This window comes from Saccostrea echinata, unplaced genomic scaffold (assembly GCF_033153115.1).
Source record: "Saccostrea echinata isolate AGI-Se365-2 ecotype Australia unplaced genomic scaffold, CSIRO_AGI_Sech_v1 ptg000004l, whole genome shotgun sequence".
Lineage (NCBI taxonomy): Eukaryota > Metazoa > Mollusca > Bivalvia > Ostreida > Ostreidae > Saccostrea > Saccostrea echinata.
In genome coordinates, this window is record NW_026889753.1 from 5,231,973 (window position 1) to 5,258,932 (window position 26,960).

Here is a 26,960-nt window from a genome sequence, read left to right on the forward strand (position 1 = left end):
GCAACTTTTTGTGTTTCCTTCACTGAACCAATAGTCAGATAAATTTGTTAATTTTGTCTTCTTCATATCATTATTTAGAGTAACTTGTCTGCCCTAGTGTTTTCTTCTTATCATTACTCAGTGATTTGACTATCTGCGAGTTTTCTCCATATCATTATTTATTATCTATGTGAGTATATGTCTTCTTCCTTTCATTATCTCGGATAACCTTGTCTTTTGATGTGTCTGTTTGACATCAGTGGTGAGTTAGGCTTGCCTTGGATTTCTTTGTCTTTTTAGGGAGGGTGGAAGGGGGAAGGATGAGTTGGGGGGGGGGGGGGCTGGTTCTGTCATTCTTGACAAAAAGATAGGGTTCCTGTGCCATTTTTTTAAAAAATCTGATCAGAAGTCTAAACATTTTTCTATGATTAAAGGCCCATTGTCTATGTCAAACCTTGCAGCAGGATCTCTTTGTCTTCTCAAGGGGAAGGTGGGGTGGGAGGTTTTGTTCTGTCATTCCTGACATAGAGACAGAGTTCTGCATGCTATTTCTTTTGAAATGTGATTAAAAGACATAGGTTTCTGTGTGATTAAAACAGACTGTCTTTGTTACATCTTAAAGTTCTATACTTTTGCAGTTTCAAAGACAAAGTACTCTGTAATCAGTCAGTTTGTGAGTGGGATTATAAAACCCTTGATATCCCACCCTCTTTTTGTTATGCTATATTAAGATCTGTTAAGTCTCCCTGTGTTGTGGCATTTATACTTTTTCACTGTTCAGTCTTTATTTCATAATTAGTCTATTACATTTGCTGTTAATGTGTGAGACAGTGACATCAGGCTGATTTTCTGCTCTTTGAAAGCTTTTTTTGGTAGCAGAACCATTTGTTTTTGGTAGTGGAACCATGTAAAACTAATAAAATTTGCTCCTGCATGGTTAACTGATTTATATCCCCAACATATTGCTAAGATGCAAATGCGGTCAGTCCTAAAAACAAATGTTTCTCTTGCAGGTCCTTCTTACAATGGCTATGCAAGCAGCTTAGATCCCCACACTTATGAAATTATGTCCAAATATACTCGAGGATATGACTACCCACAATCCTCAGCAGTTCGTTCATACAGCACTGGTTCAAGTTCAGGCTCTCAAGCATTAGGTTCATCATATGGACATACAAGTGGTTACCAGTCCAACCAAAGACCACAAAGACATGCTTCTTATGGCAGTTCTTATGACACTGGAACTAAATATAGTGGTTCCTCTGACACTGGAACAAGATTTGGTGGTTCCACTGAGCTAGGTACCAGATACGGTGGTGGCTCCACTGATTATGGAACAAAATATAGCGGTTCCAGTGATATAGGATCTAAATATGGTGGTTCTAGTGACTTTGGAACTAAATTTGGTGGTTCTAGTGACTTGGGAGCTAAATATGGTGGTTCCAGTGATTTAGGATCTAGATATGGTGGTTCAAGTGACTTAGGAGCTAATTATGGTGGCTCCAGTGACTTGGGTGCTAAATATGGTGGTTCTAGTGACTTAGGGTCAAAGTATGGCAGTTCTAAAGACACACAACCTAAATATGGAGGGTATGTAGAGTTAGGAACAAAGTATGGTGGAGGTGGTGAGTTCGGAACAAGCTATGGTGGTGCTTCCAGAGACAGATCAAACTATGGAAATACATCTAGTTACGAAAGCAGTTATCAAGGAAGTGAACCCAAGTCTAAATACTCTACAAGGTAAATACATTTATTTTTATGATGGATTATTTATCGGCCTATCATCATAATTATCAGTAGGGATATCTGTTATTTTCTAGGTTTTCTTTATGATTGAGTAAAAAAAAAAAACAGTCTCCCGCCTTCCTACCCAAAGTTTTAATCTTATGTTCTGAATGTATAACATATTAGAATAACACCTAAGAGATAACATTTTGTTATAACAGGTAATAGAAAAGCAAAATCTGGGAAGGGGGATGGGGGTCCTGTCCACAAATATCTCTATCTTCCTTCTGTTGTTCTGTATTAGCCCTGAATTTTTTTAAAACATTTTTTAGTTTCTTTCAAATGTTTGAATAAATTTTGACCATATTTGGCATTTGTATAGCATTGATGGGTATTGGGGAACACAGATTTTAAATTTCATAATTCCTCTCATTATTGGTCTGAAGGATGGAGGCAATACCATCAAAATTAATGAAATCTCAAAATCTTCTCTCTTACTTCTAGACATCACATAGGCATACTGTTTGAATGATATTGTAATAAGTAATAACCTTATTCCATAGTCTTGGAAATTCATTACCTTTAGATCCAGTGTTTAGACCCCATTGTCTAGGTAAATTGGATATATATTTAAAGTTTGTTCAATGTTTGAAAATCTTCTTTACTTTAAGATGTTTAGAAATGCTCCTTCTAAACAAACTATAGAATTCTGAATTCCTGTACCGGGTTTAGACCCTATGATGGATTAAGATGATCAAATATTAAAAAGTATTGTATCTTAGCAATCCTTTTCTTGACATCGATCTTTCAGATAAACTGTTTACACTATTATAATAATTTAGACATCTATCATTTTTCTGAATGACTTCTGTGTCCAGGGTTTGGTCATGAGAGAGTCTCAGCTCAGTGTTTATACTGAAATGTGTAACATCATTGAAAATCTGTAGTAGACAAACTGTTTGGATGATTATAAAAAACTACGTACTGAACAAAGTTGTGAAGTATATATGCCCCCTCATTAATGTATTTAAGTCCCAACCAACATGTTAAAACAAAATTTTAAGATTTGATATCCATGTAATTCTAAGGATTTGACAAAATTGTGCTATTGTGCATACATTATAATAGTACTTAATATGATTATACGAACCTCTTCAGAATGAAGTAAAGATCTTTTTTTTTGCATAAATCATAAGTCTTCTTTGTCAATTCTGAAACAAACTTTTACTGGGTGATTACTGTATATAAGGATATTTTTGCCCCTGTTTTATTTTGCCCCTGTCACCCCTTTTGCAAGTGGATGATTTTAAATCTGCTGAACACAAGGAAAGCTGCATAATATCTCTAGATACACAACTGTGTTTGGGTGATTTCAAAACGAGGTAAAATTTTCAAATATAAAAGGTAATATGGGACTATAAAAAGGGCGAATGTAATATGGGAAAAAAAAAATAGCCCATTATACAATATCAATTATGAAATTAAAAGCTGTTAGATGGTCATACTTAATATTTAGGTTTCTTGTAATCTGAAGGTGTGGCAAATATATAATACAAGGTTACTGGAAGCAAATATGAAATATTTTTTTGTGGTTATATCTTAGTGAATAGTAAAGTTTGAAGCCCATTGGTTTGATAGTGATCTTGACTGAGGCCAATTTTAACTAAGTCAAAATCATAAGTAAAAAGAAAAGAATTTTTATATGTGCTACAACATTGTTTTTATTTCTTGGAAAATTCATTGAAATACTCACTATATGCATGACAGGTGACTGTCAATGTCCATGAGCCTCGTAGTTGTTACTCATTGTTTGTTTCCTCAAACAATTCACTGTTTTTTTTTCACTCTTTACAACCCCCCAAAAATATTCCACATATCTAGAAATGATATATTGTATCATAAAATAATATGCTTGGAGTTATAACCAGTAATTGGCAGATACCTCTTCTGTTGAAAGGTGATACATGTAGTACATGCATATCAGAGTTGGAGAAGGGAAGGGGTGAGAGGTGGGGGTATTGCACACCTATATATACAAAGCTTACTGGTAGTATCTCGGAGAGCTTTCTTGACTTATGGCTTGCAAGGAAAAACTTTTTTTTACCAAAGTCAGTGTCAGATGTTTTTGAAATCTGTTTTTCAGAAGCAGATATAAATTATGCTCTTTGTTTTTTTGTTGTTTTTTTTTCACATAAAAATTGTTACTTGATGTTTCTTAAGATAAGGTCAGCAACTGTGTTCCATTACTAGTGTGAAATTCTATATTGTAACAAAAGAGAGGAAATGAATTTCTTGGATACACAAGAAAAAGAAATACATTTAAAGATGTGCAAGAAATTTAACAAAGAAAATTAATTTGATATGTGTCAAAAGTTTTCCATTGAGATGGAAATGTCACTTAAAAACCTTCAAATCAGTAATATTAACTCTTAAAACCTATTGAATAGATGTAGATACATGAGTTTTGATGAGGAATGACATGCCAGTTTAGAATTTGATAGTTCATTGTCCCTGGGTATTCCAAAGACAAGATTTCTTGGTGCAGTCAAATATCTGTCACAATAAGGCCTAGTAATGAGGAAGGAGAGATTTCTTTCTCATAAGCTGAATTATATATCTTCTACTATCCTGGAGAAACATAAAAGCTTTGTTTGTAGAAAATAGTTGGGAGGATAAATGAAGATTGGTCTAAACTCAAGTAACCCCCCGAAGACAAAATTCAAACAATGCACAGCATATTATTTTTCACAATTTATCAAGTTGGTGATCTTAGTTGTTTAGAAAGGTATAAAAGGCAATACTATCGTGTCTGTTAAATAACATTTTAAAATGAAATACCTGTGTCATCTTTAGGTGTAATTGCTGCTGTATTGCTGTTAAATGATAAATGCTGTTTTAATTAAGACATTTTTGTTGAATTAAGGAGCCAAAAGTTCCTACATGTAGTCAAGCGCTTTGAAAAATAATGTCAAATGAAAATGTCTAGACTTTTGCTACTATAATTACAAAGGTGTTTACGGAGTAATTATTGTAATTACATTTCATGCATTGCATACAATTGCATTTTATGCAGAAAGAATTTTAAAATGTTATAATGGTCTTGTTGAAATGTTTATGGCACATCTACCTTTAGGGAGAAAACTTGCACTGCTAAATATGGAGAAAACATAATATAAATAGTGAAGTGTTTAATAAAAAAAATAACAAGTGTTCCCTTGAGGTGTATCATGAACCACAGGTGTCATAATTGAATTGCATGTGGTGCATGCAAACAAAAAGCTCTGCACCTGTCAAGGAATGGCGCTATTTGTTTTACCTGCACTAATGGGACATTTTTATAGTCTGTCATTGTTGCATAGTTATTTCTAATTATCCTGGTCTATTTTTACGTAGAATTTAGTTATTTATTCCTATAAATTTTTATTTATATTCAATTTTTAGCCAGCACTGATTTAAAGGTAGAAAAATAGGGACACATTGGTTTGGTAAAGTACTTAAGTTTGTAAGTTTATGTTGTGATCCAACAGAAGGCGGGCGAAAATGATAGACTGAGGAGAAATTGATACACTGTTTAAAGGTCCGAGTAACCAGAGGGGGTGGTTAAATTATGGACTTCTGTATAGGAATCAGGGTGCACTGCCGAGTGCCTGAACACTTGTCAATCTGTCCAATTTTCAATATCTACAACTAGCTAGTATTGCTAGTTCATAAGTTTGTCTAGATGAAGTAGTAAAAAATTAAAAAAAGATATAACTGATTTATAAAAATCCTAAGAAGGGTCTGGTAAATTTACTTTAAATTGAGTACATGACAGTTGAACCCCTTAAATGGCCTCTGTATTGAAGGTGCCAGGTGAATTGGTTTATGATAAACTTTTCAACACTAGAGAAGATAAGATTGGATTGTTTAATAACTTTATACAGAGGGCCTGATTATCAAAGAAAATATTTGTGAACTAAGAGAAACAGATATGAACTATTAAAATGATTCCCTCCCTCTATATCCCCCAGGGATATTCTCAATACACTCTATACATTTTTATTCCTAAAATATAATGACTCAGAAGTTTCTTTTTTTCAATAAAAAGTTAGTCAGGATTAGTAAGGAAATATATTTGAAATGATTAAAAGAATATAAATTAAGTTAGTTGATAATCAATATTTATGAGATGTAATATTGGTGTGCATTGCTTTGTAGGTATGGAGAAAATGAGGAAACAAAACAAAGTGAAAAGCAAACATCAAGAAAAGTGAGATCACCATATGAACGATACAAGCCACTAGCAGAGGACACTCCAACACAAAGCAAGGATGTTGACATCCAGGAAATCAAATCTAGGAGTCTGAGGTATCGCAGCAGAGACGAAAAAAAGGAACCACCTTCGGAGAAAAGTCAGATCAAAGGAAGCTACGAAATGTACAGACCAGAATCGAGAAAACCTAGAGAAACCACCGAGAGCTTTGACCTTGAAAAACCAGTGTTTTCTTCTTTGGATGATTCAGTGGATTCATTAAAAAGTGCTTCTTTCAGTGAAAGATGGAAAAGAGCAAGTTCTGGGGATTCTCAAGGAAGGCTGGGAAGTGTTGAAGACAGTCTTGAGAAACCTGATTTCGGATCCGTTGGAAAGGATAATTTCGGAAGTAAGGATACCACTGGATCATCTAACTTGTCGCCATGGAAACAAAGAAGATTGGAAAGAGAACAAAAGGAGAAAAGAGAAGCTGAAAAAGTGAAGGAAGAACCACAGAGACAGAAATTACAAACTCATGAAAACGTTTCGTCATCTGAACAGATCCCCACACAAACTAAAGATCAAACAACTGGTACAGCCCATGAACAGGAAGTTAGAAGAAGAAACCTTACTGAAAAAATAGAAAGACCTAAGTCAGTGGATGCAGATGCCATTAAACATCTTCTTTTAACAAGTGAAAGTCCTCTTTTAAGATCGCGGTACAGAGAAGCAGTGAGAAAAAGGGAACATTTGAAAGAATCTGTGGATAGTACTTCTGATATATCACAAGAGTCAGGAAGTAGTCATCGAGAATGGAGTTCAGCCAGAGCTCTACATGAGTCTCTAAGAGAAAAGGAAAAACAGGACACAAAGGAAGCTGGAACTGAAGACAAAGTTACAGAAAGTGTCAAGAAAAATTTAGCAAGGATTGAGGACTTAAAAAGCTCTGTGCAACAAGGTGTTGAAATGTCAAAACCAGAGCAAGTATGTAGTGAACGTTTGAAACAGGATAACATTGAACAAAATCGTCAGGATTCTAGGAGGAGAATTCTTGTGTCTTCTCGCTCTCATGTTGATAACTTGCATGATTCAGTGAAGCAGAAGGACGCTGAACTTTCACAGAGTACAATGAATGTGCCAAAATATACTGTCTCAAAACCAGTCACTGACACTGACAGCAGAGCAACTGAGGGTATTTATTCAAGGACAAATTTACCATCTGCAGACTCTAAAATGGACAGCAAAGCTAAAAGAGAAAGCACAAAATCAGGTAGTGTTGAAACTGATGATAATTTGTCAAAGTTTTACAGCAAAGATCATCAGGAAAAAGTTCAGACAAATGTACAGTTGTATAAGGATAGTCGTCCAGATGGTGAAAAGAAACCTGAGGTTGATAAGACACCATCTAAGCGGGCAGTTCGTCTTGGAAGAACAAGACATCATGGACAAGAAGGACCCTCACTTGTTAAACATATGAGTGATCTTTTGTTTGAGGACCCCAAGAGCATCAGATCAGAAAGGAAACATACTGGTGAATCAAAAGAAGAGGATACAAAAACTTCTTGTAAACCAATTTTGGAGGACAAAGTTGCTTCATCAGTGCTCAAAACAAGGGTTTCTTCTGATGCTGAAAGTACACCTCATGAACAGTTAACAAGTGCAAAGTCAATTCAAAGTGAAAGGAAAGAAATTTCAAGATTAAAAGACAATGATACTAAACAAATTAAAAAGGTTGACATATCACCAAACACAATGTCAGATATTACTCTAAAAGACACTGATAAAGTGGAAAAGCCAAAATTCCAGCGTATTTATGGTAGAGCAAAAACTACAGATGTTAGTAGCCTTTTAGTCAAGAAAGCTGCAACAACTGATGATAAGAAAGAAGACAAACTGAGTAAAACAACAGACTCAGTTGATTCTAAATCTATTGTGCCAAAGTCATCTGCAGGAAGATCAAAAACACCTTTGGGAAAAATAGATGAAAAACCAAAAGAAGTAGAGACAAAGAAACCAGAGAGTGTCAAAGAAAGCGAGGCAGGTTTAGGATTTTCTTCTGCATTTTCTGTTGACATGAACCTGTCTCGTGCTGAAAGGATAGCCAGATATAAAGAGGAGCGAAAGAAACAGCTTTCACATCTTGCCAGCATGTTTAGTGAACCTGGTGAGGGTAGCAGTGGAAAAGACATTGTGCCTTCCCTATTTACGTCAGCAAGGGAAAGTAGCGAAGGATCATTAGGGCGATCCAAAAGCATGAGGGAAGGGTCTCCACAGAAATATTCATCTCCAGTGGCTCGGTCAAAGAGTTTGAGGGAAGATTTGTCACCAAAGAAATCCACAACAGAGAGTGCAAGTAAACCTGAGGAGGAAACTCCTGCTGAAGAAATGAAATCATTTGATGAATCTGGTAAAGAAATTTCTCTTACAAAGAAGATAGCTCAGAACAGAAAGTTGTTTGAGAACAAGACCAGTGAAGAAGATGACTCTAAGAAATGGCAGAGGAGATCACTTACAGATTCATCTCTTGAGGGAGGTAGCAGAAGAAGCTCATCAAGTTCAGACAGAAAGAGCCTTGGTGATGAATCATCTTTAGAGAAAATTAAAAACAGGTATTTGTTTGGAACTGACTTTTCTGAGGCCAAAACTAAGAGACAATCTGTAACTGAAGAGGACAGATCTCCAGGTCTAGACACATCTACCTCATCAGAGGAAGTGGTAACCACATCTGTCTTGTCCACTTCCATGTCATCTGAAGAACCTAGTGTCTCAGAGGAAATTTCTTTTGACATGAATAAGGCCAAACAAGCCTTTTCCAAACCTGAGCCAAAGGAAAAATTCTTGTTTGGAACATCCTTTGCTTCTTCTAAGGAGTCAAAACCAGAATCTAAAGTTGTTGACACTAGAAAACCCAAATCTGTAGAAACTGAGAAAAAGGAGATAGAATCAGAAGAATTTGATGCCACAAAAGCTCTGAAAAAGAGGAGACAACTTCCCTCAGTTCCCTCTGCCCTTGGGGCAGGATCTCCCATAGATAGCATCTCCAGCAAACTAGAGAGTGACAATGATCTGAGTCAGCAGAAAGCTGACACGGTGTCTAAAGACTCACTAAAGATTACTTCTACTCCAGAGCTTCAGATTGCTCATTCTAAAGTGTTTGGTGGAAAGCCTCTCACTTCAAGAGCAACTTCAAAGACTGAAGAGGACAAAGACAGATCTGTTCTTAATAAAAATGAAGGCAGCAGAGCTGCTTTGTCTCATATTCGTTCAAAAGATTATTTATCTAAGTCAGATAACTTATCAAAGTCTGATATAACTTCTAGTCAATTGGAGAGAAAAGCACCTGCTACAAAAACTGTCTCACAGCCTGTATCCAAGAAAGTAGATAAAACCTCTATGTCTCAAAGTGTTGAAATTAAAACAGATTTATCCAAAGATAAATCACAAGAGAAAGGTGCAATGCAATATGTAAATACCTCACAAAGTTTGGGTAAAAAGTATCCAAGCAGCACAGGAAATGAAAGTGCTAAAGACACTGAGTCACCAGATATGGATGCTGCAAAGAAAGGTTCTCGCTTCACAAAGTTGAGAAGATGGAGTCCTGTTAAATCCAAAGCATCATTCTCACATGGAAAAAAGTTATCCCAGGTGAAAGCTGATGCTGAAATTCAGGGTGATATTAAAGTAACAACATCACAAGAAACAAAAGAAAACATTGAAAAATATGACATTTCTCAGAAAAATGTTTTAATGCAAAATGTGTCAAATAAACCAACAGTGATCACTAGAAAAGAAGCATCTTCAAAACAGGACTCAAAGTCAGTGTCAAAACCTGAAACTCGGCAGGGTCAGCCTCAAAAACTGTCTCAGCGAGAAAATGTGGTGTCAAGATTTGAAAAGGAACAGAACCTTGACAAGTCTAGTGCTCAAAGAAAACATACTAAAGCAGAAATTGCTCAATCCACACCAGATAAAATCCCTGCTCCAATATTACAGGAAACTTTAGAGTCCCAGTATATGGTCCCTACTAAAACCCTCCCTGAAGCTTGCTCAGAAAGTGTATTTAACTCTGAGTCATCACCAAAACCTGAAAATGTCCCAAATTTTGGAACATTATTGGAATCGGAATCTGCATTAGGATTTGATGTATCAAGAGAAGAAATGGTGCTCAGTGCAGAACCAGTACTAAATACAGATATGGTGTCCAAGGCTGATGTTACACAGCAAACTTTCAAGCAGGTACCAGTGACAGAGGAGTTGACATATGAGATGACAAAACATAAGCCTTCAGAATCTGAAAATGTGCCAAAGTCTCATACAACACCAGAACCAGAATCTGCTCTGAAATATAACCAACCAAGGGCAGAGATGGTGCTTGAAGCTGAACCAGTTTCCAAACCAGACATGCTGGCCAAGGCAGAGGTCAAACATAAAACTGATACTTATGAAGCTGAACAAGTTACAGAGGAAAAAGATACAGAGTTGACCCATCCGAAGAAACCTAATGAAGATAGCACTAAACCAGTGAAGAAAAGGTCATTCAAAATCAAACATGGAAAGACGTCCGTCCATAGAAGTAAAACAATCAGTGAAAAAGAGCTCAGATCAGCAAGTTCTCCAAAGAGAACAGATGACAAACCATCCAAAACTGATGTTCCTAACATTCTCACAAAGTCTCCAGAAGCCAATCTGGATGATCTTTTGATGGAGAATGTGGACTATCTGTCTGACATAGAGACAAATGACCCTTGGGGTGTCCATAAGGCAGACAAGAAATCAGAGCCCGGGCATCTCAGGGAAGGGCTACACGTGAGGGCTAAACAAGCCCAATCCAAACCCACCAAAGAACTCACCAGTAGTCAAGAAAGTTTAGAAAGGTATGATAATGTAAATTAAGTTATATATGAAATTCTTATAGTACACTGCATGTGTAAATATTTTATTTCTAATAGGTAAATTTAATTATTTTTAGTTTTCAATGATAAAGAATCCTTTACACCACTCACAAATCAGATGTCTTTATTCAGAAATTATGGTAAAAATGTTTGCGTATGATGCCTTGTATGAATTATTGAAACTATATGTACATGCAAATTTATTTACATTTTCCCCCTCCAAAAAAATAGAATATTTTGGAGGTAATCAGATTGACCTTTGATGTGCAGAAATGATGAATATTAGGCTTTGACTTGTTGAATTGTTGACTCCTGGTGAAAATTCTAAATTAGCTACGGAGCTCAATTTTCTTATTAGCATATACTGATCAATGAATGTTTACTGGATGCTAAGTTGTTTTGGCATTTGGATCAGATGAAAGAAAATATTTGGCTCAGTTTCAAATATTCTATATCATGCATTGATGATTAGATCAAATTCTGTTTGATGACAGTTCAGTGAAAGTTAAATGCATGTGTGAAATTTAAATGAATCATTTAGATTTTATGACCTTTTACACCACAACTCAATTCAGTTGTGACAGAAAACAGAAGTGTTCAAGAAATTGTATTTGGAAAGGGGGATAACTCAGTTTTGATGTATAAACCATATGGCTGACATTATTTAGCTGTTTATAATGATCACACACAATGAGGTTTCCATCACCAGTAAAAAGCTGCAAATCCTTTGGTCAATGTCATGTTCAGAGAGTAGGAAAATACACACACCAGAATTAGACAAGAAATTGCCAATCTGCCAAATTGTGAACAAAAACAATCAGCTGTTATAAACATGTTAAAGTCTTCTTAGCTCACAAGAGGATTTTTATTTCACAGATTTTTTTCCGATATATGTAAGTACTTTGAAAATGCTTTTGCATCATGCAAAATTTTGTTTTTAAGCATTTTTCTTTTTTTTTTTTCCACACATGATTTCTCCTCTGTACTTGTATATTTGTATTTTTTCTTTTCCTTTTATTATTTCTCTCCAAATTCCTTCATGTAATGCAAAAGTTTACACCCATGCATTACTTTGACAAAGATTTGCAGCCTTTTCTGGTAAATTAATCCTGGTTTCACCCCAAATACCTGTAGCTATGCTGTTATTAAATGTCACACATTGTTCAAAGTAATGAAATTTCAATTGATTTCCTATTATTTATGCACGAGATAATTAGGACAACATTGATTTGATACATGTATCATTTTTGTTTAGGAAAATAAAATCAGATAAACCCAGCCCTGCAAAAGCAGCCATACTAAATCAGATATCAATTGTGCCACAAGCAGAGGAGACTCAATTGAAAGACATTTCTACAAGTAAACCACCGCCTACCAGTTCAACACAGTTAAGTAACGTTTCTTCAACTGAACTTTTGGGTTTCAGCTCAACTTCAACTCAACTTTTCACTCATTCATCTGATCAACTTTCTGTTGTTGAGGCTGATCAACAGAATTCATCAAACATCACATCCACGTCATCTAAGGAAACAAGTCAGATTACAAGGGAAATAACTCAGCCACCAGGGGAAGTAACTCCACAAGTACCCATCAGTGAAATTCATTCTGAAGAGCAGATTGCAGATATTGAACAAAAAAAGAGAAGAAAAGACAAGTCAGCCATGAGGAAATCACAGCTGAATACAAAACCAGAAGATGAAGGTAGGATACAGTTTTAATAATTTAAAATAGCTATTTGAATTGAGTCGTTGATACTTGTCTAAATGGTAGAAATGTTGGTAATATAATATTTTTATAGACAATGTTGTTCAGGATCTTTACAAATATCTTTTAAAAAATCCTTGAAATTTGGAGTCAAACAAAATGAAGTGCAAAACATCCAATAGGAAAATGTACGTTGTGTTTAAGGTAGTCTGTTTATCAGGTTCAGTAGTAAAGTAATTGAAATGCTCACAAATTGTCAATTAAAAAAATAATGTATATTTACCCAATGGCATGGTATTTCTTCGGAGTTTATAACTATAGTTAATCATATTATATAGGTACATGTAAAATAATCAAATCTCAAATACATTTTCAGGAAATGTGAATAAAAGCACCAGCTATGCATTTTCTAATTAAAAATTGATCAACAAATGTATTTTAGGATTAAAAAAAACCATAGGTATCCAGGCATTCAGAGAAAATTGCATATTTTTATCTCCTCTGAGCCAAAGGCTCAAGTGAGCTTTTCTGATCAAAAAGTGTCCCTCTCTCTGTTCGTCTGTTTGTTGTGTGCTGTCTGTAAACTTTTCACATTCCCGACTTCTTCTCCAGAATCACTGGGCCAATTTCAACCAAACTTGCCACAAATCATCCCTGGGTAATGGGAATTTAAGTTTGTTCACATGAAGGGCCATGGCCTCTTTCAAGTGAAGATGATTAAGAATTGGTAAAAATTAAATGGCATCTTTTAAAAATCTATTTTTCATGAACCACTGGGCCAGAAAATATCAAACTTATGTTAAAGCTTCATTATATAGTAAAATTTCAAGGTTGTTCAAATCATGACCCCAGAGGGTAGGTTGGGGCCACTGTGGGCAATCTCAGTTTTACATAGGAATATATAGGAAATATCTTTAAAAATCTTCTCAAGAACAGCAAAGCCACATGATAGTCATATAAATATAGATGCATCCTCACATAGTGTAGATTCAAGTTTGTTCAAATCATGACCCAAGGGGGTTTGGTGGTGCCAAAATAGATCAAACTTTTATATAAGGATATATAAGAACAAATCATTAAAAATCTTTTAAAGCTATGATTAGTCAAAGAAATATTGAAGCATCCTCAGTTAGTGTAGATTTAAGTTTGTTCTAATTATGCCCCCTCCCCCCTAGGGGGATGGGAGGGGGGGGGGTAGGTTTGGATCACATATATATTTAAACATTTCAATACTGAACTGCAGATTTCTGCTCTTTTCCAGCCACAAAGTGCTCAAGTGAGCAATGTGGTCCATGGGCATCTTGTTTATACTTACCGGTATATGATTTTAATTCTTCTATTTACTTCAATTGTTATATAATATATATATTGTAAAAAGCTTGTTCTACCCTTCAAATTTCATATCAAGTTAATAAACATTGATATCTAAAGCTACATATAAGGAAATTTGATTTCTCTATAAATGCATTTATTTTTGTACTTTTGTGGGTACAAATGATAATACATATGATGTTACAATAAATAGGGTATGCCATAAAGAATACTTCTTATTTGCTAAAAAAAAAAAAAAAAAAAAAAAAAAAAAAAAAGGCATTCTCCTTAAAGTTTACTAATTTTGGAAAATCAGCGGATGTTTTTGTTGTCACCATTGCTCATAAGTATTGAAATGGCCTAATTCAATTCAGGGAGATCTAATGAAATTGAACATTAAACTTAGTTAAGTGTTTGACTAATGGACTTTAAATCAAATGTCTTTAACATTAAATGAGAATTTGGTACAGGTAAATTTACCTGTTTTCCTAATTATGAGATTGCTAATGACATGTTTCCTAAATTGCATCTCACCTCAGGTGAATTAAGTGCAGCCTTTGTATAGGAGGTTTTTGTTGCCTTTCTGCATTCTGTTGTCAAATCTGTTCTGAAGAAGAACTGTGAATGCAGGGTTATTGTATGTGCAAATGCAGGTAGGAATTTTAATTCATCTTTACCATGTAATGCGTTTTAGAATCTAATTTAACTTTAGGCTGATGTCTAAAATTTTCCATTATTTAACAATTATTTTGAAAAAAAACTTTAGTCAACCATGCTTAAGTTATGTTTTACAAAATGAGGATGCTAACTTCACTATCATTTTATCTTTACCTCTGTTAGATGAAGCCTAAAACTTATTTTGTTAAAATAGAGCTAACTTTATCTGTTTTTAGATCTTAAAAAACTATGTCAGGTAAAAAAAAAATTGAGAAAAATTCACAGACATCAAAGAGTACTTGTCCCACATAATTACCTACACTATGCTTGTATTCAAGGTAATTGAAGAAAATAAGACAAACTACCATATTGCAATTTTATCCCCAAAATAACTTTTTTGTGCACTAATACAGCTGAATATCAATTATTTTGACTTTTGCATGTAAAAACTTTAAATTTGTTGGTTTGAAAAATAAAGATTTTTGACCATATATAACTTATACATGACTTCCAGAGTATGACCTATTGCATAAAGCCTCAAAAATTGCTCACTGAATATCATAAATCTGTATACCACTAATATATTATAATGTTTTGATAGTCTTTGACCATTGTCAGGTATGTTAGATTGTGGCTCTTCCTCACAAGGACAGACCTTAAAACCCTCATCGAGTTTAAATTTTGAGAGTTTGCAGTTATGGACAAAGGGGTGTTTTCTTTCTTCAGACTGAATGTCAGAGGTCATAGGTAAAAAGGTTATAAGGTTTAAATAGCAGAGAAATTATCTTTAAAGCCTCATTTTAACAGAATACTTGGTTATATATGGATGAGATGAACTTGATCTTGAAGATTATAGATTTCTAAAGACTACTTATAGAAGATTGAATGAAACAGGAAAATGAATACATCACTGTGGATTTTCAAATCAGGTGAATGTTTTGATACCAAATAAGTATACACTTTACTGAATGTGCCAAGATGTGCATGAACTCAATTTTAATGAAAGTTTAGCATTGTTAATATTGGTCAAGTAAATAGTTTATGTTTTGTATTAAACATGTACAATTCATTCGTGCTGCATATAATGCCATACATAAATTGATTTTTCATTCAACTTGCAAATTAAGTATGTAAGTAAGACTACATGTGTCTTTGAAATGCATTTTGCAAGTTATTTGATTAAAATGTTTTAATTATTTCATTGTTCAGAAATATATGTGTTTAATAATTGATTTTAAGGGTTAAACGACATTTTTTTTTCTTCTTAGAGAATTCAGAATGAATGTTCAGTTTCATGTGGTTGATGCATGCAACTCTGAAGAAAAGTAATATATTTTCATGCAGCCAACACAAACATTATCTCATAGAAAAATGTGCATATATTTGATCAATTGAAAGCTTTAAAATAAAATTCTTAATTTCAAAACTTGCTAAGAAATAATTCAAGTTGGAGTTTCTGTAAAAGTTTGAATTACAATGGATTCAATTCTCTTTATACTCTTATGTAACACTGTTTTACCTATGTTAGTGGAAATTGAAGTGTAAAATTAGAGGCTGTAATTTAACATTTGAAAGTTTTCATTTGACAATTGGTACTTTAAAGACCTCAGTATTGTGGAAAATTTTTAATGAAATTGTACACTAGCTCAATTATCACTTTCTTAAGGGTACTAAACAGTATGTTGATCCTTAGAATTTTCAACTTTTTCTAATAACAATTTCCTATATTTTATTGGAATTTCCTATTCTTTGATACTCAACACTTTAAAAGTGATATTTTTTTAAACCAATCCTACCTTTAATAATTTCATTTGGAAATTATTTCCATATATTTTCAATCTTTGGAAAAATAAATATTTTTTTTTATAGAGTTTATATACCAGGTATATGTTACATGTGGAATCCCTTTATTATAAAATTGTGGACTCATAGAAAGACACCCCCCCCCCCCCTGCATGAATGGAAATAATATCTTCATGCAAGATGTAATATAAATTATAATTATTCTTAGACTGAGATATTTTTATGAGTAAAAAAATTAAGAATGGAAATGACTTCTGAATTATTTACAAATCAGTTCAATGTATTTTTTTTGTTTTTTGTTTTTTGTTTTTGTTTGTTTGTTTGTTTGATTTTTTTTTTTTTTTTTTTTTTTTTTTTTTTTTTTTTTTTTTTTTGAAAGAGAAATTTTTTAGTCTCATATGATGGAAAATGAAAGCAAAATCACTCATATTCAAACATTGTTATTACTAATTCAGAGCAATAGAGATTTTGTAATGAAAATGTCACTAGAAGAATATAATTCCTGATATATATAGAGTTCAGAAATCCTTAAAGGTGGGGAATATAAATATTTTTATTTAAGTTTTTATCAAGTGTGTTATGTAGGTAATGATTAATTTTATGTAAGCTTATACACCTGAGGAGAAACATTTTATTGTGGAACCCTCAAGGTCCATTGAGTTGCTTTTATCCTTGGATGAAAAACCAGAGGGTATAGGTACAAGATCTACCCGCTCAGCAGGGTACAGAACAATCCGGTACATCAGCTCCTCACCATATGAAATTAATGACAAGCAAATTTCATTCAGAATTTTGACAACTTAAGTGAATTTTGCATAATATTTCTCAGAAGTTTGTAAAATTCCTTTTTATGCCCCAGACTTGGTGAATGGAAGTGGATCCATGCATTTTATAGTCAAGATTTGGAAATCTGTATTTTATGGTCCAATACTGAATCTTAATCAAACAACCAAGTCTACAAAACTTTGGCAAACAGTTTGAGAAATTTAATCTTGGTGAGGTTAGAGCAAAGTTGGTCCTTCACGTTAGGGTGCTCTGTCATTGTCCTGTCAATGTGTACATTTGATGGTTTCATATATAGTTTATCAAAGGTGCCACCTTAAGATCTCTTGATGCCTACAAGTATGGAGGGGTCATTCATGAATGGCACAAAAGGTTTGTGCAGTTTTCTTCAAGTTCTTAAATGTTCAAGAAGGTACTCACTGTACATATAAAGAATACTGAAGATGAAGTGAAAAAATTGATTTACATTTTTTTAATGCCATTATATTATTGATTCAAAATTTATGAAAATTAAATTTCCAATTTATTTGAATTTTGCAATTTGTGACAAAAAAGTGATAGCTATAATAATAATAAAATAATGAAATTAAATAGGGTCTATACTAATATGTATGGAGAATTGGAGATTGAGCCAGTTGCTCCACCAATATTATGATTAACTTGTACTTCTCTCATTCTATTCCCTGATGTATTTATAAGGAATCCTAAAAAATCTTGATCAGGTTGAACTCTGACAGATGGTACTTATTATAAAAAGGGTAAAAGATAGATATAAATTGGAAGCAACATTAATATATTTGTTTCTTTTTCTTTTTAATTGGAATCTTATGTTACTATAGACAAATTTTTATTTGTGTGCAAGAAATTTCCATGAGTTTCAGTTTCTTGAACTAAATTCTTTTACTCATGAATATTTATTGCTGCGAACAAGTTACTCAGTTTAGATTTATATATAGAATTGTTTCCTTCGCGTGTCCTCAGTTGCAAATACAGTGTATTAAATTATGCAGATCAATTTCCAACTGACAATTCAAGAATAAAAAGTTGTAGCGAATTATGTTGAGTTTACAGTATATAGTGCTCTGTGACATTTTTAATTTCTGTGCATACTGAAACTTCACAACATTGATTTGGCCACCTGAGGCACTACGGTGACCTGTCCTAATCTGAATTTGTTCTGTCAAACTTTTCAATGTTAATAACTTTATAAAAAAAAAATACTGATCCAGTTATTTTAATATGACATGAAATCCTTTCCCTGCCATCTGATAGGGGGTATAATCCTCCGAGATAGGACCCGAGACCATAAATTATAAATATCGACATTATTGCATTAATTTCATGTTGAAATGTTTGAAGTAAATCAAAAGCCCCTTGAACCTGACAAGTTCATTGATTATTTTATCACCACGATAGATAATTTTGAAGGAGTAAATACCTTAATTACCATCAGAAATCAATTTTCTTTGTTTGAATTGTGATAGACTCTGTAAACAGACATGTAGGTGGTGCTATATAAATGGGACTGTGTGGGAACAGAAGGCCCAATTCTAAGACATGGGGATATGTTTTGCCTGCCTTACTAGTGATCAAAAAATGATTCCAGGTCAAGGTCGTGACCCTCCCACTTGTTATAAATTGACGTCCCACCTTGATTTTTCATTTTTTTCTGAAGAACATCAACCATTACATGTATACAGTCATGTACATGCAGAATATTCTAAAGCCAAAAAAAAAAAAAAGTGATTGAAAAACAGTCCATCAGCAGTTGAGACCGAGAGGCGTTATTTCTTTTCATATATATATCTCAATTAAAACTTGATTTGATACAAACATAACATTAGCGACCTAGTCATCAAAATTTGTTTTTCCTGGACATTTTATGACATTTGTGCGGATATCTTCATCATTGTTAGACATTTAAGATGTCATGTCCCAGTCTTCTAAATTAATTAATGCTACATGAATTATTACAGTGAGATGAAAATCCAATTTTCACTGATCTGGAAAAGGCTTCTGTTTTTAACCTAAGATGATATGATTGATTTTTATAGCTTGTATACAGAAAGGGCCCATTATAGAGAAGTTCTTATCTGGTAACTTGTTGTTTACAATGCAAAAATATTGAATATTTTTTATGTGACAGCAGGGTAATAGATGGATAGTATTAGATCTGTCCAGCTGCGTTTTGTGTCTCTGATTGAACACCGATTTATATTTGGAGACATGTAGGAATGTAGCCATTTTCATTGTGCCACATGAAAATTTATACAGGTGTTTATTAGGGATTTTTTAACATTTTTATTGTTATGAAAATGACATGAAAATGGATCTTGCAAATCCGTCATTTGTTTAGGATTGGTACGCAATAGATAGGTCTTATAGAGCCAAAGTAAACAAGTTTTTACCAGATTTTCATTTTAGTTTCAGAATTTGATATGTTTATGAGACAATTCAATTTCTAATAGGAAGTTGTTTTGGTTTTGAGAAAACTTTAGATTTTCAATGATGCATAGATATTCTATCCCCTGTTTAAACCGCAGATTAGAAGGAAACTGCAGATACCTTATCTTTGGAGGTTGTGAGTTTAAAGTTGTGATTTTTAAGTTTTCCAGCTTTCACTGATTTCACTTATCTTTGATTACAACAAGCTTTAGAAAAAAAAAATTTTGATGACTAACTAGAGGCATGTGTAAGACAGATCAGAAGCCGTCATAAGCAGCACAATTTCTGGGACCAATTTCTTCAAGAAATTTCAGGTATATGCTTTTCTATACATTTCTCTATATACCCTGTTAAAATGGCTGTTATTGCATGGTTATTTTGTTCATTATTGTTGCATTAATTATGTATTAAGTGCATTGACGATCTGGATTCTGCATTCATTGTCTGTATCGGATTTTTTGAGGGCCATTTCTGTGCTGTATTGATGGGAATGTATAACATTTGCTCTGAGTCATCCATTCCGTCCAGCGTTCCTCCTTTGGATTAATCACATTACATGTCTTTTCCCACCTCATAGTAAGCATGTCTTTCTCTTTTTGCTTGAAATTGACTAGACATTCTAATCCAGGATTAAAATTCCACTAAGTGTTACAATTTTCCATACAGAGATAATCTTTAGATGATTTAGGTCAAATGTTCATGTTCAGTAAAACAGGAAAATGGGTTTGTCAAAAGAAGCCATATTTATGAAAACTTAATATAATGTCTTGTGAATAAGCATTCAAATTGCTTCTTTATTTTCATATGCTAGTTGGCAGGTGCATTTATGTCCCTGATAATATGTTTCCAAGTAGCAATGTAGGTATGAAAGCAATTAAGGGTGTTTCCTTCCTTTGCAATGTGCAGTTTTATGTTTTTAAGTAATTTTTTAAAATACCCAGCTTACACATAAATGTTCATTAGGTTATGATATATGGAATGATTTTGTGTATGGAGTACTAGTAGAGCATTTTACTACAGGGTACCTTTAATAAAAAAAAAATTCAGTTGTCTTACATATTCATCATCATAAATGTTCATTAATGCCAAAAAAATTGTAAAAGTTATTGTTATAACTATGTGTTGGAAAAAGAATTTCCGAGGGTTCCACAATTTAAAAAGGTTTAATATGCAATAGTTGTAAATGAATTTGGCCACCCAGAAAAGTTACCTTCATCGATCCTGCACCTTTTATCTCCCAATTTTTTTTTCTCTGGGTGTTAGAAATAAGATAAAATAGTAATTTTATTATGGAATAAAGCATTTCTGAAGTGTTGAATTACACATAAAGTAATCTTGTCAGAGTTGGTTGTGTGTTCTCTTTGATAGCCCTATGGTCCAGTTACTTTGTAATAAATCTAATGAATTGTCAAGTCAAAAAAACCATTGCCTAAAAAGATTGTGTCCCCAGGGCCGAAATGCCTGTGGGGTGTAGTGTTCTCAGAGGATTTAGATGCTAAGATAACAAGTGTTTACATATTGTTTTATTGATTATAAAACATGTCTGGGGAGACACTATTACTCAATCCCACCCAGTTCTAAGATTTGCACGGTGTGCTCTCCTGGTAACTTATCTGTCCATATCAGGTGAAATGCACGATTGTACGCCAGGCAAAAGCAGTTCTTGTTATGTAGACAAGTGTCAGCTTTTGATCTTCTTTAACTTAGCTTTGTGCACATCAGGGGATCTGTGCAATTGATGTGATGTAAATTTCATGTGGCACAAAGTAAAATGTGAATGCAATTTGGAATCTTTGCAAATTTAGTATTATTTAAATGGAGACAAGTGGATAATCTGGATATATATGTCTGCGATTTGGGGCTATTAAGATGCATACAGAGATTTTCCGTTCCACTTTTACCTTGAAACTCAGCAAGCCAAAATACAAAGTTGACTTGGGTAAGTATTGAATTAATTTTGTTAAGAGTTACCTCTCTTTGTGATGTACCATAAAACTATAACATATACATTGCTTATTATAGGTGCATTATGGTAATTGCTAATGTGGCATTCCATAGTTGCAGACATTCAAATGTAGATCACATTGTCATTAATATGCATTTGGAGCAACTTCTTTAGAATAAGCCTCTCTTTCTAAAGACCATGATTAAACATTCCATGGACAAGTTTAAAAAGTTGTGTCCAGTTTTCATAACCTTTGTGTGTGGTGGAGATGTCTCTGTCATTATTTACAGAATCATGTAAAAACACACAGTGAATGCTACCCTAGCTTTGTACAATAGCTCTTCAGTCAGATTAAATAAGTAGAAAAACATCAAAATCTAATAAACTGTTGTAACTAGCTCTTCCATCGTATGTTTGGTTTACTATAACCACATATTATTTCACTTGTATAATGAATAAAGATCCTTTCAGATGTTCATAATGAACTGCATGGCTAATCATCTATGGTCCTACATTTGGCAATAAATAAATGTTTTGATGAAACTGTGACATAATTTTCCCAAATACTTGTAACAGACAGCCTACTTCTCAATGTCTTAAGATGAAAATTATTACATTATTTGATTAATAGTCCATTTTTAAACTTTAGAATCTTTTTTGTAATTTCTGGGGTGTTTGCGTTCACCTTTTTGTTAACAGGTCAATTCAATAAAACAGGTGTTAGATTTTTATGTTTAATTTGAGGACATTGGAATGCCAAAGTACCTCATGAATATTTACACATATTTTATTTTCTAGGTTTCAAGAAAGCATTTTGAAAAATAAAGATTTGTGTTCACACTTATAGTTGGCCTTATAACAATGTTGGTTGATTGAGGTGATTATTTTACTGTGAAAAAATTTGGTTATTTTCTTTCATTTTGGCTATTTAAGCACAAAAATTGGGTCAGTGGACTTATGTGACATACAATTGTTTTGTTTGATTATTTTACCTGGAAGGAATGAAAAATGTAAATTGATTATCGACTTGCATTTATTTAAAATATGTTGTCTTCATTGAGTGCAAAGGGTTTTATTCAAAGAAATGACTTAAGTTCTTATGTGTATAAAAGCCAGCGCTGAGAGGGCCATGGACAAAATCTAATAAGGAGATATTTTCATAAGCATATAAATAAATGGTTTTTAAATTGCCAGCTTTTGTGGACATAGGATCAAAGACTTTAGTAAATCTAGCAGTTTTCTTGCACCACTCTCCAAGTGTACGAAGACAAAAGAACTCTGAGAACTGCAGGGAAATCTTCAGACAATTGGAACTTTATCTTGTTACAACATTGTAATTCCCATCAAGTGGAAGGATAAAGGGATAAATTGATTTACAACTTTAAACCCAATTTTCTGTAACAATTTTTGTGTACCTTTGTTTTACAAGTATGTAAAACTTGCTGGAAGTTTTCCTGACTCCTGGATATGATACCATAATTGTCTAGAAATTTTTTGACCCTGGATTTTATAGACTTTGGTGGCTTTGGAAATCATTGCATGCAAAGGTTGTTGGCTCATTAATCATTGGCTGATTACATTGTCAATTAAAAGTCCACAAATGTCACTGAAACCTGGACCTTGTGGTAGCGCCTAGTGAATATAAGGGAGGTTTTGGTGGTGTTTGGGCAGAGCTCTGTGGATTAACAGTCAGTCTGTAAAAGGATAAACAGATATTATTGTACAGAGCAAGAAGAATTCATCAAACTGTGAAATATTCTGATGTTTTATTATATCAGCCTGGATCCTTCAGTTCTTTTGACCAGATTTTTACTGAAGTAGATGTTAATTAAGAGATAAATAAGCTGTGGAAATTAGTCTGTGCTGTTTATTTTTTGTTTAAAGAGTTCTATCTTGGATCTTGTTGGAAACAGATGGAGGATATAAGAAATAAGTTCTTTTATACTGAGGGAATGATTCTGTTGTTCCAATTTGAGAAACACAGATCTAATATTCTGTCTACCTGCCAAACACCTTTCCTTGATGTAATAATTGTGTAGCTTACATATTTTCTGTGATCACGAGGAAATTGCAGACTGTCGTTATTTTGGACAGACAAATTGTGTGGTCAGCCTTGTTCCCCGGGGAAGTGCCATGTTAATGTTGCTTTTTTGCTTCATGACATGTCTGAGCAGAAAAAGATGTATTGCAATGATGGGACACTCATGACAGGTTGCTCTAATGAGAAGACAACAGAGAAATACTTGTGGTGGATTAATCTATTAGTCTGTCTGTGATTATCACTGTAGATAAATAGATCAATTGATAATCTGATCATTCTCTCTGTCAAAAAATTAGTTCTGGTTTGTGGTGTTTACAACAGGAGTTGTGCCTTCTAATATCTTGGGATCTTTAAGCTCCTGAAATGTGTTAAAATAGATAAAAGAGCAGATAGAAAGACAACTGTATAATCACTTATTAAATGCAGCAGACATTGGATTGTTTAAGTAAGGAATCAAGTGCTAGGGACTTGTTGATATTAAGGCTACTTGAAGTGACCAAGGTGCTTGCTTGATTGACCAGCTCCAGGCATTCGGAAGTGATCCGTGGAATAATCATTTTCCATTTATTTATACCTGCATCAAGCTGATGGGCCTAGAATGAGATTTCAGAGTATATTATTTTACATGTGTGTTTCTGTAATAAAGGCTGGATAGTTAAAAAAAGCAACATTTTATACTTTGGGTGTTGGTATTCTGTAACTCAAAGCCATTGTGCAAATGGACACCGTGATACATATCTAAAGTAGCCTGCCCTTGAAAAATGTAAAACTTAAAGTAGATTTCAAATGTGAATTGGGATTTGAGGAGAAAACAGATTGATTTAAAATGGAGATGCGAGCTATATTGGATTGTGTTTATGGGTGGCTTTACTGGATATTTACTTTGTTTGGTTATTTTGGTAAGTTCACGTTCATGATATATCATGTCCAAATATTAATACATGAAGCAATGATTGATATTGAATATTATTAGAAATTATATATAATTAAAAGTTATCACACATATTAGAGAAATATTTAAGTGCACAAATTCAAATTTTAATTACCGGGTAGTATCAATATTATATTGTCTTATTATAAGATTTGCTCTAGCTGCTTTGAGGTAGGTATTTGAATCTGTACCTTTATTGTCCAAGATGCATAATGTTTTAATCAATTACGTTGGACAATGCATAAATGTAACAATTGTTAACTCTGTTTGTGCAGAGGTAAGATTATTGTTTTAATCTGAATTAAGGAAGGCAGACTCACACCATGAAATTTTATTAAGTAACATTTTCATTAATATTGTGTCTATCCTACTTCCAGGATGTAATATACTGGGTCAGGAAGATTTCTTCTAACTTTTGTATCATTGTTTGAAAATAGCATAAAGTTCATCTTTGTAATAAGATATATATAAATAAAATATATCCTTACAGGATGATTTCATTGAAATATGAGACTCTTTTGAAACTCAAGCAGCGAAAAGTCCTGAACCAAAAAAATTAGTTTTCAATGGATGAAAAATTGACTTTAGTCTCAGATTGCAAACTGTTGTGTGAAAAGAAATAATAGATACAAAACTGGTGCCCTAACTAAAGAATAGCCTCCCTCAAGACTGTATCACACCTGACAAAGAATAAGCCACAGAACTTCTATTGAAGCCTCCCTGATGATTGTGTTGACAAATGTTTATTTCACCTCGACCTTCGGCTGTTAGTATTGATTGGTGTATTTTAAAAGCTCAGGAATCGGCATTCTGTGCCAATAAGGTTCAGGTATTAATTCTGTGTTATATTCTCTACATTCACAAATTGATTACAAATTTTCAGTTGAATGACGAAAGGTTGTGAAGGATTACTGAAAATTTGGATGTCTGAATTCTCTAGGTGGGAGATAATGCTTTCACCTGTCGTTTTCTGTCTGAAACCACATGATATAAAGAAGATTCATACATTATTTATTGGAAGTGGAAGATTAATCCGGAAATACGTTATTTATATACAATAAGATTTTTTACGGGCTTTACAGGTTGAACAGGTTTGTATGAAGAGATTTGATATATAGTTATGTGGGTCAATTTTCACCTGAACATTATTGTCATTTCTCCTGTCTTTCAGATGTTGGACGAAGGGGTCTTGAAAAACACACAAGTGAGTCAGTTGTAAGGACACAAGAAACGTCTGCTTCACCTGTAAGTCGATTATTTGTCGTTAAATCTTTAATGTGCTAGTGCACTAAACATTCGCAATGTTTATTATGCTTTTATTTACTTGGAAAGAAATTTATGTGTCTGTTTTCTTTGGATGAAAGGGACTTTCACTAGTGCGATGTCCCACCTTAAACTTTTGACTCATTTCTTGTCATATTTTATAAATCAGTGAAACTCCCACACGAAGCTGGTATTTTTTCAGCATATGTTAAAGTGTAAATATAGCTGACGCATGTTGAATTTAGACATTAGATGAAAAATTATTCTTGTGAAGTGCAGATCGTGTGGATTGGATTTCATTTTGACTTGTTTAATTGCCATGCTCTAATGCATGATATGTATTTTATCTGTATGAATATCAATAATATTTTTCAATATGCATTCCAAGGTAAATTTCTGGTTGATTTTAAAATGTTATGTAAATATTTGCTTTTGAGAAATTTTTCTTGGCTAAAAGGTCCTTTAGCTTTAAAAAAAAAAAAGATATTGAACTTTAACATTTCTAGGTCACATGACAAGGGATCAGTGTTTTGTTAACCAAAGGTCTTTAACTATTTACATAGAAAAGTTTAAGAAAATGAGAAATTGGAAGCATATGGAGTGTAATAAGTGTCTTGATATATATTTGTCACCATTTTGTTGCACTTTTATTCAGTGTGCATTTTGAATGCTGATTTTTTTAGTTTTTCGTATTTTTTGCATTTTTCCCATAGGATGTCACAACTAATCACATTCCTAAGCACAATCTTACTAACAATTTTGTGAGATCACGTCACCATGACAACGGGACTGAGCACCATGTTTCACAGTCAGGCAGATCTTCTGTGTTAGACTCCATCTTACCGTCCAAATTCTCTATACCATCCAAGGTAAGAATTTCAGGTTTTACAAATTCCTTTAGCTTTGTCAACCAGTTGAGAGGTTATTAGGGGTATTCCATCAAGTTATTTTGTGAGGTAGAATGGAGAGGTAGATGACAAAATTATTTTGTTTAATTTCTCAAAATATAAGTTTCATTGGTATTAGATAATGTTATACCTGCCAAATGCTAACCGGTAATAAGTAATAAACATATCATTTAAATCCTTACCTGTTCAAGAGCGTATCTTGATTATTTTCTTAATTAATAATACATGTACAATTTTTTTCATAATGGTGTAATAATTTTTTATGACAGTATTTTAATTTGCATTTGAATGGCTCACAATGCATAAGATACTCATTTGTACTATAAATGGTTGAAAAAGTCC

General features: G+C 33.4%; 1 protein-coding gene across 11 annotated transcripts in view; it reads left to right on the forward strand.

The window, feature by feature from the left end:
* The window catches only part of LOC133179062 (uncharacterized), a 71,749-nt gene that overhangs the window by 21,272 nt on the left and 23,517 nt on the right, over positions 1 to 26,960 (forward strand). For 10 of the 11 annotated variants that reach the window (XM_061313769.1, XM_061313761.1, XM_061313770.1 and 7 more), the window contains exons 3-7: positions 993 to 1,719; positions 5,902 to 10,809; positions 12,083 to 12,528; positions 25,619 to 25,692; positions 26,424 to 26,579. In XM_061313769.1, coding sequence (XP_061169753.1) covers positions 1,046 to 1,719; positions 5,902 to 10,809; positions 12,083 to 12,528; positions 25,619 to 25,692; positions 26,424 to 26,579 — 6,258 coding nt within the window. In that variant the 5' untranslated portion in view covers positions 993 to 1,045. The remainder of the gene's footprint in view (positions 1 to 992; positions 1,720 to 5,901; positions 10,810 to 12,082; positions 12,529 to 25,618; positions 25,693 to 26,423; positions 26,580 to 26,960) is intronic. The other variant, XM_061313771.1, reaches the window with a different exon arrangement.